The following is a 13,426-nucleotide window of genomic DNA, read 5'->3' as shown; positions in this document are numbered from 1 at the left end:
ATATGGTGTCCCAGATGTGCTCAATTGGATTAAGGTCTTGGGAACGGGCAGGCCACTCTATAGCGCCAATGCCTTCATCATGCAGGAACTGCTAACACACTTCAGCCACATGAGGTCTAGCATTGCCATGCATCAGAAGGAACCCAGGGCCCACTGCACCAGCATGTGGTCTCACAATGGGTCTGAAGATCTCATCCAGGTATCTAATGGCAGTCAGGGTACCTATGACTGTGCGGCCCTCCAAAGAAATGCTTCCCCACACCATTACTGACCCACTGCCAAACCACTCATGCTGGAGGATGTTGTGGGCAGCAGTATGTTCTCCACGGTGTCTCCAGACATCTGTCCCATGTGCTCATTGTGAACCTGCTCTCATCCATGAAAAGCACAGGGTGCCAGTGGCAAAACGGCCAATCTTGGTGTTCTCTGGCAAATGCCAATCGCCATGCACGGTGTTGGGCTGTAAGCACAAGCCCCACTTGTGAAAGTCAGGCCCTCCTACCACCTTTATGGAGTCTGTCTCTGACAGTTTGCACAGAAACATGGATATTAGTGGCCTGCTGGAGGTCATTTTGCAGGGCTCTGGCACTACTCCTCCTGTTCCTCCTTGCACAAAGGAGGAGGTAGCGGTCCTACGGCCCCCTCCATGTCTCCTGATGTACTGGCCTGTCTCCTCGTATCTCCTCCATGCTCTGGACACTACTGACAGACACAGCAAACCTTCTTGCCACGGCTCGCATTGATGTGCCACCCTGAATGAGCTGCACTACCTGAGCAACGTCTGTGGGTTGTAGACACCGCCTCGTGCTGCCTCACAGTGAGAGCAATGACAAAATGCAAAAAGGGACCAAAACATCAGCCAGAAAGTATGAGAACAGAGAAATGGACTGTGGTCACCACCTGCAGAACCACTTATGGGGGTTGTCTTGCTAATTGCCTCTCATTTCTACCTGTTGTCTGTTCCATTTGCACACAGCAGGTGAAATTGATTCACAATCAGTGTTGCTTCCTCATTGGACAGGTTGATTCCACAGAAGTGTGATTGACTTGGAGTTACTCTGTGTTGTTTAAGTTTTCCCTTTATTTTTTGAACAGTGAAAATATGTCTGTCCCAAAACCTAGTGAGCTGTAGGTACTAGGAGCTAGTGAGGTAGGCACTGACTGCATAGACAGCTGTTTAAGTTGACAGCATTCTAATGGTCGCCTGTTTTTTTTACCTGAGCGGCTAGCATTGCCTCTGTTTCAGTTTCTAATCTTCACGATAATTTTTATCATGATTTTACTTATTTATTTATTTTTTGCTCTGGGAGAAAATATATATATATTCTCTTTCAGTCTCTGAGAACAAAAACAAAAGCATATATCACAAGGGGAGTCTTCGTTGGTGTCCAGTGCTCTCCAGTTTTTTTAATGCAGTATCCATTTTTCATCTAACACCAAACCCAACCTAAACCCATTGGGCCTTCCGTCTTTCTCTCCCTTGTGACACAAACCTGTCAGCATCCTACACTGGGCCAGACGTTTGTGTGTAATGCATAGTACGTATGGGGACAGAATGGGTCCGTGTTCCTCCCTGGAGAGTGTCTCCAGAGTGTGTATCTCCACATGCTGCAGACAGATATTCTCAGCACACACCAGCTTCCAGGCGTGTTTATTAATACATAAACATCTGGACATGCTGCTCAGAGTCGAGTCGCCCCTCTGCATCCGGCTGCGTGTGAAGGCTAAGTGATGCCTGTGTTATGTCTGCACAGCTTTCTGCTGACTTCAGTACATACAGAGAGAGGGTGGGAGAAAATGATGGAGGGAGGTTGTGAAGGAGTGAGGAAAGTGAAAAACTAAAGGAGGGAATGAGTGAGAAAGTAATGATGTGACTGAATGAGGGGGAAGAAGTAGAATAAGAGTGAGGGAGAGAGTGAGTGGGTCACAGAAGAATAGCATGAGTAAAAATAGTAAAATTACATAGTATTTAAATACAATATTTAGCAGTACACATGCATTTACTGTAAATAGATAATTACAATACATTTAACAGTTGGGGAGGAAGAAAATGGAGGACAGAGAGAGGCAGTTGTTAAGGGAGTAAAGCCTGGCCCACACTACAGGATGATTGGGCGGAATTAGAGGCCGATTTGCTCCTCCCCACAATCATGAAATGTCTCCCAATTTTAGAGTGAATGTAAACTATTATCTTCCCAGATTATACTGTAATGTGGGGAGTCCAAAATCCAATCTTTACTCCTTGTATCATCTCTCAAATAAAACAAATATGAAACATGTTCAATATTTATGACACAGAATCTTGTAGAGTGGGGTGGGCACTGACTCTCAGGTGTAAAAAATGACGTTAATGTCAGTCCTGAAAGACAGTAAAGCAAAGAGAGCCGAGCTAAGGTAATGGTCCCTCTGCCATCCGCCATGTTTGTTTACATCTAGTGAGAAACTCCTGGCTGCTCTCACGACGTAGCAGTTCGCAGGAAACTCCTGTGAGGTTTTGAGGCCAGAGCTATCTTTTCAGGCATGTTCAGGCAGGTGGAGAGAGTGATGGGCGACATGTGTGAGTGTGTGTCGCCCTGTGATGGACTGGCACCCCCTCTAGGGTTTGTTCCTGCCTTGCGCCCAGTGATTCCAGAGAGGGTTCCGGACTCACCACGTCCCTGAACTGGATAAAGTTGTTAAAGAAGGGGTATGCGCTGTTCAGTGCTGCTGAGGCAAATGCAAGTTACACACAATGGCACCCAGACATGGTTCTGAACTTTTGGAGGCAGTCAGTAGCAAGAGAAATATCACATTATAAGGATATTACAATGCGCATATTACAATGAATGAAATGTCCGAAAAGAAAAGGACCATTCAGCGTGAAGTTCACAAGCTAGAGCCTATCATGTCATGACGGTGGTGTGAGAGAGTGTACATAAGACTTGTATATATGTAAGTATACATAAGTATTGTGTATATAGAGATACTCAGTCTATGGAACGTACAGAATCCAATGGTGCACTATTAGGCTGGTTTACATTTTCACTTATTTTTATTTTATTTTATTATTTGCTTGAACTTGTGTGGTGACATGATGCTAAGCATGCTCCTGTCCAGCATTTGGGAAGTGGTGCCTGTTTGAATACAGTACATCACTTATAGAAGTCTTTTCCTGCTTGTATTTGTGGTGCAGTAGTGACACCAGAGATGGAAGGAAAGGCCTAAAAGATGCAGACAGAGAACCTCACACACTAGTTGTGGATATTGGTGCACGCCCCCTTTTTTTTCAAAATGAATTTGGTGTGGTGGGTGGGTGTTTCTGGAATAAGAGTGTTGGAGGTGGAGTGAAAGAAAGGGCTGTTTAAGGTGAGATTGGTATGCCCTGTTTTTGTCAGTCTGGGGAGCAGACAGCAAACACATTCACACAGGCTTGTTTTCTTATACAGATGTAACCGCCTGTATGTTAGAAAGTCTCCCGTATGCATAATTGTTCTATATCCAGGCCTTAGCCTCAGCTTTCCTGCGGTCAGGACAAAGTCAGACAAACAAATACACACACACACACACACACGCTTGGGCAACTTTGACTCCTGCATAACAAACTGGAGAACATCCCAGTTCTCTCTCCTAATTTTTCTCTTCTTAGAGAGAGAGGGAAAGAGAGAGACAGACAGACAGACAGACAGAGACAGAGAGAGAGAGAGAGACAGAGAAAACAGGCAGATGTGAGTGAAAGAGAGGGAGGACTAGCAACAGGAGAGCTAGACGTTCAAAACTTTTTTCCCCTCCTTCCTCCAGCCCTCTCCTCCCACTCCTGCGCTACTGCTGTTTCGTCAGCCTCTGTCTGAGCGTGTGTGTGTGTGTGTGTGTGTGCGTGCGTGTGTGTGTGTGTGTGTGTGTGTGTGTGTGTGTGTGTGTGTGTGTGTGTGTGTGTATGTGTGAGTGAGTGAGCGAGAGGAAGAAACACAGACTGAGATTTCTGTGGCCGTGAGTTGTGTATGAAAGTCATGCTGACGTACGCTCTCCTTTCTCTCGCCCTGTCCCTGCTGTGCTGCTGCTGGTCAGCAGGGAACCACACCGGCCGCATCAAGGTGGTCTTCACCCCCACTATCTGCAAGGTGACCTGCACGGGGGGCCGCTGCCATAACACCTGCGAGAGGGGCAACACCACCACCATCATCAGTGAGAATGGACGAGCCACAGACACCCTCACCGCCCCCAACTTCAGAGTGGGTGAGTAACCCCTGCAGTGCATTGTGGGAGATAGAAGGTGGGGAGGGGTCTTTTTTTTTTTTTTTTTTTTTTTTAAATATAAACTCGCCCAGTACTAGTCTTGTCTCTGGATGTAGCCTGAGAGTTTCATTTGAATTAATTTGCTTTGTTTTTAGTGTTGTTCCAACTGGTGCTTGGAGTATTCTTGTAATTCTCTTATAACTTATCATTTAAAAGATTAAAATACATTTAATTAGCAAGTCACATCTTTGTTAATATTCACTGTATTATGAAAGTGAAAAGTGGTACATATTTATTTAGTCTTAAACTTACTATCAAGGTAAAATAGCCCCTTACCCTGCGCTGTGTTGGTTAGCATTTGACAAATAGAATACAAACTTCATGTATATGAAGTATATTTTAAGTATCAAATTTCTGGTCTAGACATGAATGATTTCTAACTGTCTGAGTGATCGCTGGGTGTTTGTGAGTGATTAGTTTGTGTCTGGGGTTTTCAGGCTGCAGTATTTCTGAGAGTTCTGCTCCTTGGTGAAAGAATGTGCTGAGAGTTTGTGGTTATGACTCAGCAGTGCTGTCTTTCGCGCTGACTCGCTGTGACTGTGCTCCCTCCGGTCCAGCTCTCGCCTCCACACGCCACACATCGACTGCCTTCGGATTTGGGCCGGGCCTGATAGGCTGTCCGTTGGTGTTATTTGGGCAATTACTGTCAGACTCGCAGCTGCTTGGTGACACAAAGTAGCTGCTTCAGACCTTGATGGATAGGTACGTACTTGTGGAGTGGTTTTCTAGCCCACTGTCACTTTCCTCCCATGGACTGAGGACGTCTGGCTTAAGCTGCCGTTCCTGCAGTGGTGCTGATCACTAAATATTGATTTATTTAAGAACTGCCAGATTCAGGCGAGGTGGTGTTAGTAGCTGAGAGCTGCTGGCAGTAGAGGAGGAATTTGAGTGAGGGGATCGTTTATCTGAGTGTACAGCACTTTTGGTGCATGTGCGCTGAGAGGTAATGGCCTTATAAGGAACACGGCACAGCATCATCACCGCAGACAAAGCAAAGAAAGGAAGAAAATGAATAAAGTGAGAATGAGACTGAACAGGCCCTCTGCAACAGTCTGGTTTCAGACGTTAAATATCAAATGTGAAGCTTATAAACTCCAACAATCCCTTCTGGTGCTCACTTTAACTCCTTCCTCACAGTGCTCTGTTTTCCTACACCATTAACGTTCATGTTTACGCAACATAGGGATTCGGGCCGATACCTATATCTGATATCATGCATGTATGTATTTGCTGATACGGATGCCAACGCACAAGTAAGAAATATGAGACATTATGCACAAATGTAACATTTATTTGCATAACATTCTAAATCTCAATCATCAAATGTAGGCGAACAAAAATGAAAGGTGTCACCTGAGAAAGTGGTTCAAAAGTGGAAGACTTTGAGCGTTTTTTCTACATGTTCACCAGTCTATTATTCTAGTATTCAAGTACTGCCTGAACATTGAACAAGATCCTTCAGATCCAGTTTTTCATGTCTAGTCTAAACAGCTTTAGTTCAGTTCTAGTCTAGAAGCTGCTGGCCAGTCTGGGGTTAATGCGTCTCGACTTTTCATCATTTTTAATCAGTGCTGACACCTAAATTACCTTACCCCAGAAATCAGACCTTCTTGGTTTAATTTATGTCGTATCCAATGTGCCTAACTTTTTAATCTTTGCAACTTTTGACTTGACAATTCTTGAATATCTGCTTCCTAAGCAAAAACTAAAATACCTTTCATTCATATGACTGTTTGCTGGGAATCATATGGTGGTCTGGCCTCTTCTGCTAAGAAAAGTCAAGAAAGTATTTAGGAACTGAATCAAGAATTTTATCATATGACTGGGCCTCCCTTTGCAAGGAGAAATACAGTCATAAGGTCTTTTCATAGGGAAAATGGACAAGGAAGGCCATCTGGTTCATCACTGACTGTGTGTAAGGGCTGTAGCATAACCAAGTTTGAATCCATTGTTAGAAATATAAAACAGTAGTGGCAGCTTTATGGCCAGATCTTTAATGAGAGAGACACTGTAAAACTGCAACATGAAAGATATATATGAAGTGTCTTACAAGCACAGGAACTAAAAGCACATTGCCCTTAATTTATAGACTGTTATTGTCTATTCTCTCCCTAAATCTCATTTAAGTGATTGCAGGCTTTCTAGACATTACATTCTGTAAGTTATAGAAGTTCTAACAGGGAGCATTCTCTCTGCAGCATGCAGATTGTGTTGTAAGTGTACAGTGTATATATTTTGATTGCCATCTCCATGGTCCTGCCTTTGGACCTGTCTGAACTTGTCAGTGTAATAGCAGTTCCTGAGAGAAGAGCTCTGTGATTCAGCTGGAGCAGAGAGAAAAGCCTGCTGGTTGTTACTGGAGCTTCACCCGTGTGCTGGCTGTTGTGTTGATCATGTGTCGTGACATTATGATTATAGAGCAGTTAGCGGCTAATAATGGCCTTTTGTGTTTTTCTCTCGTTGAAGCATGAAAGTGCTTTGCCTTTTGCCCTCCCTGCTACTGCTTTCCCAGGACCTCGGAGGGGTTTTTGTGCTTGTTTCTGTTGCTGGTTTTGTGGGGTGCCATTTTTGTTGTGTATACAGAAAGTAATCTTAAGTTAATGCCAGCAATGTTATTGTGACTGTAAAGGAAAAAGAAGTGGCAGATTCAAATTGTTGCTTGCTGTACCTGATGGGACATGTATGCAATGCCTCAACACACACACACACACACACACACAAATCTCTGTCGGTAAATCTCCGCTAGGAACATTTTTTCATCACTCTTTCAGCCCTCTTCCAACAATGCTCTATAATTACGGCCTGGCTTGTTGTCAAGATATTACCCGGAAATCTGCCTTAGGGACTTTATTTCAGTGCTGCTCCAGTGATCTGTCAACTTTCTTCAGGTCTTCTGTCTACATCAGGTCTTATTTATGACCCTGCATTTTAATGCTTGACCTGTATAATGTGGACAAAGTATCATACAGTCATTACATAGCAAGTACTGTATGGTTTGTGAGATTTGATTAAATGATAAGATGATTTGTGCATCTCCTCTGTACTACTACTGTAACTTCATCCCTAGCTTTGTTCAGAGGCATCTTCACCAAAATATCTAATTCATGGGGTACAGACCATAACACTGCTACAGAGAGAGTGTATATTTTCTAAAGCAGCATAGGTGGGTAAAATTGAATTATTTTTCTGTAGATGGAACTGACATGGGAAATAGCTAACTGCATGAAAGTAATCACAGATATAAACTACTACAAAACTAAACAACTGGAGCACCAAATGAGTTTTGTTGGTAATTCAAACAGTGAATAAAAACTTGCAGATAAGTTATACACCAGCCACATACAAACAACAGTAATGTGCAGTGGAGCGCAGAGCTTCTGAATGCAAACAAATCAGAGAACAGTGTTTACCTGCAATCGTAGATGTCCCCTTTAAGTGTTCATGGTTCTATATAAAACCATTGTCTTTACTAAAGAACCATAATTGGTCAGAAATTTTCTATTAATATTACTATTGTAGTCCATCTCTTGATGTGCATTATCACAGTATGTCATTCATAGATGGTCAGTTGTAAAAGTGATACTGATGTATGTGTACAATAGCAACACTATTTTGCCTCATGCACCAAAGCCCCCTGCTGAGATGTTTTTTAAGGGCTAATTAGTTGAGCTATAGCTTTGATTGATGGCTCATTGGTTTAAAAAAAAATCTTTGCAGGTGGGTTTGTAGATTCAGCACTTTTCAGAGTGGCTACTAAGCTCTGTCTTTGTGTATACACAATGCTGATGGAAGATAATTATAATCATACAAAGGTAAGATGTAAAATATCCTATGCCAATCCATTAGAGCATTACATGGTGAATATCACTCTCTTCCTACCTGCACCCATTATTACTACACCAAACACTGAAGCCGCTGTGGCCATTTATCATCAAATCAGCAACCAGCTACATCTAGCAACATTTAGGTGTGCTAGTATCCTACACCTCCCCAATAACCCTTTTTGAAGGTTTATAACTCTGCCTTCTCTGAACCTGCTAGTCTCTGGTAGACATTTTCAGTTTAGAAGTACACAAAATTGTAAACAACTTTCTAACAAAACAAATTATAAGAACGTAGAGATTATCAATTCAGACATCTCCTGCTAATGTGTTTGGATCAGAAAAGGTAGATCCTTGTGGTGGGACACTGAAGAGAAAAGGTGCCATGGAGGTTTTGAAGTAAAGGAAGAAGTAGGCCACAAAATCTTCCTCCAGATCTCCAGATGAGTTTTGCATTAGCATTAGGTTGATTTACAAGTTTGAGCTGTAGACCTGGCCACTATGCAGATGTCTTGGACTGCTGAATTAAGTCTCTCTCTCTCTCTCTCTCTCTCTCTCTCTCTCTCTCTCTCTCTCTCTCTCTCTCTCTCTCTCTCTTTCTTTCTTTCTTTCTCTCTCTCTTTTTCTTTCTTTCTTTCTTTCTTTCTCTCTCTCGCTCTCTCTCTCTTGTGCACTCTCTCTCTTGCGCACTCTCTCTCTCTCTCTCTCTCTCTCTCTCTCTCTCTCTCTCTCTCTCTCGGCTGGGTCTATGCCCTCATTAGGCTGCCAGTTCCTCCACAAGGCGCATTAGCGCGCTCAGGGCCGGATTAGCGCTAATTGATTTCTTGCCATGGAAAGGCTACACGACGAGATGCAGGAAGACTGATGTGTTTTTTGCATTTTCTTAATGCTTGCCTATCTGAAGCGCTTTATCTCTGACTCTTATAATCTTGCCCGTCTTTTGCTCTCTATTTATTGCAAGACAATGGAGATTAAGTGGTGAATCAGATTAGCAATTTCACCTGCAGCTTTACAGGAGCTGATGAATATCCCGCCTCACTTATCTTCACTTATCTCCTCTGGCCGTTTATGCGTTTGTATTTAATTTTTTTTAGGGTGGCGCTGTTTTTGTGTGCCATTTTACCTCTACCTTTATATTGATTGGCGTTGAGCGTTTTTGGGATTTGCACAGCTGCTGCAGAGATTCATTTAATTTTTTTCTAAAAACAATTGTGGGTGCACAACAGAATGGCTGTATCAATAATAGAGGTGACTTATAGTTGCTGAATTCACTAATTGTAAGGAATGTTCATAAATATTTGGAAATATAGGGTCTCTCTCAAACCATAATTCTCTCTCTACAAAGACAGCATTATGTCAAAATATGAATGCTCCCAGGAAATAGGCTGTTCTCAATCTAAAAATATTACCCCTAATGGGTGTTATTAAGGGGTAATTTTAATGGAGCATTGAATGCTATCAGCTGGTAAAGCAGCATGGTTAGACTTTTGTTCCGAAGAGAATGAATATGTTGTTATTCCCTAAATATATATATATATATATATATATATATATATATATATATTTTATTTATTTATTTTTTTTTTAATCACTGTCTGACCAGAGCATGTTGATACTCATATGCCATTCTCTGTGATTAAAAACATAGGAGCAGAATTCATGCATTAATCTCTGAGGTGATTGAGAGCTGATGGGAGTAAACTCTGAGGTGATTGAGAGCTGAGGGGAGTAAACTCTGAGGTGAGTGAGAGCTGAAGGGAGTAAACTCTGAGGTGATTGAGAGCTGAGGGGAGTAAACTCTAAGGTGATTGAGAGCTGAGGGGAGTAACCTCTGAGGTGATTGAGAGCTGATGGGAGTAAACTCTAAGGTGATTGTGAGCTGAAGGGAGTAAACTCTGAGGTGATTGAGAGCTGAGGGGAGTAAACTCTAAGGTGATTGTGAGCTGAAGGGAGTAAACTCTGAGGTGATTGAGAGCTGAGGGGAGTAAACTCTGAGGTGATTGAGAGCTGAAGGGAGTAAACTCTGAGGTGATTGAGAGCTGAGGGGAGTAAACTCTGAGGTGAGTGAGAGCTGAAGGGAGTAAACTCTGAGGTGATTGAGAACTAAGGGGAGTAAATTCTGAGGTGATTGAGAGTTGGTAAACCCTGGTCCTATGCAGTGGAAAGAATGAACATTGCTGTCACGGTAATTTCTCTTATGAGTCTGAATGTAGGCAGTGGCTAATAATGCAGCTCACTAGGAATTTATCTCTGAACTTAATGGTTCAAAATTAATGTAATCAAGGATGGATCAAAATGAGCGTTGGTAATCCTGCAAGTCAGGAAACCCTAGGAAAGTAGTATATATGAATGTGTGCTTGAGTGTAGTCGAGAGGGAGAGAAAGAGGAAGAGAGAGATGGAAAATGGAGAAGTAGGGAGACAGGGAGTTTGAGTGGCTCAGGACAGGCCTTATATGGAGCTGAGTGCTGAGGCTGGCTGCTGCTCTACTAGGCTATTTGTATTTTCCTTTCTGTCACATTTCATTCCTTTCCAATCATCCCACTCTATTCTACCTATTCCAGCAGGACTTATCTTTTTTCATCCCTCACCTGGCAGGCAGTAGAGAGTAGTGGCCATGTTTTTGACTGGATTGGATGTCTTAATAACTCTTATTTATAGTCTATATATATATATATATATATATATATATATATATATATATATATATATATATATATATATATATATATATGTGTGTGTGTGTGTACTTATGTGGGACAGTTGTTCATATATGTGAAAGTAGACACCTCTATGTAGACAGTTCTGAATGTAGACAGCTCTAATAATCTCCCAAAGAATATAAATTGGATGCCCTAGAGCTTCAGCTCAACATGCTCAATGCCAAATGTCAGCTTGATGTGGACTCTAGAACAGGTAACGGCTTTCTGTGATGTGAGGAAGCTCCATCCAGGACTTTTGGGATGAGTTGGAGTAGTGTTTGTGTTCTGAAACTGGCTGTGCCTGTGGTTTCTGTGTATATACATTTGCATTTATGCCTGAACTTGAGCGAATAAAAGCCCAACCGTGTGTGTGTGTGTGTGTCAGTGTGTCTGATTTCTCTGTGGTGTGCAAAGTATGGCAGGTTCAGGCTGGTGCCCATAGGGAGTTGCAGCCTTTGTGGAATGGAGTAGCTCATATTACTTCATGGTTTGGCAGTAGCTGGCAGTGTGTTTGATTTTGTGTGTGTGTGTGTTTGTTGACCTGTTTGTGAGGCAACCTCAATGGAAAAAATGTCAGTGTATATAGAATATAATAAATGCATCTGAATGCATACATTAAATACATTATATGCCTAAAGTCATACTGTATGATTAGTTACCGTGGTCTTGCAATGTCAATGTAAACAACCCCATAGAAGAAGCAGCAGCCTTTTATTTGCTCTCTATTAAGTTCTTGTTATCTGAAAGATGATCTTTATTTTATGTGCAGCAACCCCAGAGCTAAAAGCACAAAGAGGCAAAGAGGATGTTGACAGCCATTTAACGTACTTCAGACCTTCTATAGTTGATTCTCCCAGGGCAAGGCCTTAGACATAAAATTGTAAGGTTGATGCAGATAATGGGGCCCAAATATATGCACATTTTTCTTCTTTTTTTTCTTTGCTCCTCTCCCTTCACCCTCAATCTACTCAAATCAGACACTCTAATATCCCTTCCCTTTAATCTTACCTAATCTTACTTAATTATGGTATCTGTTCCTCTGCCACAACAGCCTGCCTGCCTGACCTGAGGGACAGAGTGACGGTCATGTGGTTCTGGGTTAGACAAAGTGGGAATGAGTGGGAATATAATGAGAGTCATTTTCTGGCAGCATCTCTCCATGCTGTAATGTTCACACACTGTTCCTCACCTAGGAAGAACTCTCCAAAAAACTTTGTATCATCCCTTTATTGCTACTCGAGGTCAGTCTTTTGTACTTCTGGTTAAGGCCTAGTCAACTCCACTACCACTGTAAGAGTGACCCAGGCTTGTCCTTGATTTGCATCTTTTCAGCTCTACTACTGAAGCTAAGGTGTTCTCAATCACATCTGCTACCTCTGTGACAAAGTCCCCAAAGTCACGAAAAGCCTGCACTTTTGTCAATTTAACTCTGCTTCCATGTCGAGGATGTCTCTGGCTTGTCCATGAGTTTAAAAGTGTCCTTTGCCTGGTGTGTCTTGTGTTCAGTCACCTGTATATTACCAGAGGCAGAACAACTCGGCAGCTTCTACATAACTGTATAGACGTATCGCTGGATGGCAACTGTGTACTACAGTAATGTTACAGAGGAGACTTTGATTAAACACTAACACAGAACCATTTTATATCATTACATAAACTAGAGAGAGAGAGAGAGAGAGAGAGAGAGAGAGAAAGAAATGGAAGGATGTTACACTGACAGAAGTCCTGCTGTCACCATAATAACATGTTGGAAAGGAAACATCAGCCAGAGCTGTCATTACGCATCGCCACAGCAGTTCCTAGATAGAGCTGTACTTAAGCTTTTAAACACACACACACACACACACACACACACACGTGTGCTTTTCTGTATTTTTGTCTAGTTGCATTACCTTCTGAACGACTGTATTTAAAAAAGTGGCTGCGTTACACCTAACCTTGACCTCAGGGAAATATAATTTTATAGTCCTTTTAGCTTTTTCAGTGATTTATTTTTCTGTTTTGTGGAGCAGCCAAAGGCTGATAGAAGGCATTTTACTTCCTAGCACTTCTTACCTGCTCAGTGGTGCTTTGGCTCTATAAAATGATCCAACACAGAGTGGTCTGCAAACTTCACACAGTATACATACTGTAGTCTTCTAAACAATTTAGTCATATTTTAAACAATTAAAAAAATATATAACAATTTAGTCATTTTTTAATTTAAACAATTAAAAAAATATATAACAATTTAGTCATATTTTATTTGTTGTAATGCAGTTTTACTGGTAAACTGTGCCCACTTCCCATTCAAATTAGACTATATTTATATGCAAGAAATCCCTGTATAAACTCTTTGATTCTGATTTTGATTATCACTTTCTAGAGCTGTGCCGTATCTTATCGTTCACGATAATATCACAATACTATCATTTTGTAAATGCTTTTTAAAATCAATATTATGGGAATAGTGACATTATGATCTGTTTTTCATAATCAGTTAACCGTAATATGGCGTATATTCATGTGTGAGTCATTCAGGCACAGTAACATGTTGCTCTAAGGTGGAAGAATCTTCTCCAAAAAGGGAGTGACTTCAGGAGTTTAGAGATGGTTTGGTTCCAAAATGTACAACCAATTAAGATAATGTTTCA

At 41.7% G+C, this 13,426-nt stretch overlaps 1 protein-coding gene across 5 annotated transcripts in view; it reads left to right on the top strand.

Annotated features, from left to right (window-relative positions):
* Positions 1–13,426, top strand: part of ltbp1 (latent transforming growth factor beta binding protein 1) — a 116,887-nt gene that overhangs the window by 45,730 nt on the left and 57,731 nt on the right. For all 5 annotated transcript variants that reach the window (XM_066670996.1, XM_066670979.1, XM_066671006.1 and 2 more), the window contains exon 5: positions 4,048–4,212. In XM_066670996.1, the coding sequence (XP_066527093.1) occupies positions 4,048–4,212 (165 nt within the window). The remainder of the gene's footprint in view (positions 1–4,047; positions 4,213–13,426) is intronic.

This window comes from Hoplias malabaricus, chromosome 1, assembly GCF_029633855.1.
Source record: "Hoplias malabaricus isolate fHopMal1 chromosome 1, fHopMal1.hap1, whole genome shotgun sequence".
NCBI classification, from domain to species: domain Eukaryota; kingdom Metazoa; phylum Chordata; class Actinopteri; order Characiformes; family Erythrinidae; genus Hoplias; species Hoplias malabaricus.
The sequence above is the reverse complement of the archived record's forward strand: the minus strand, read 5'-3'. Positions and strand labels throughout refer to the sequence as shown.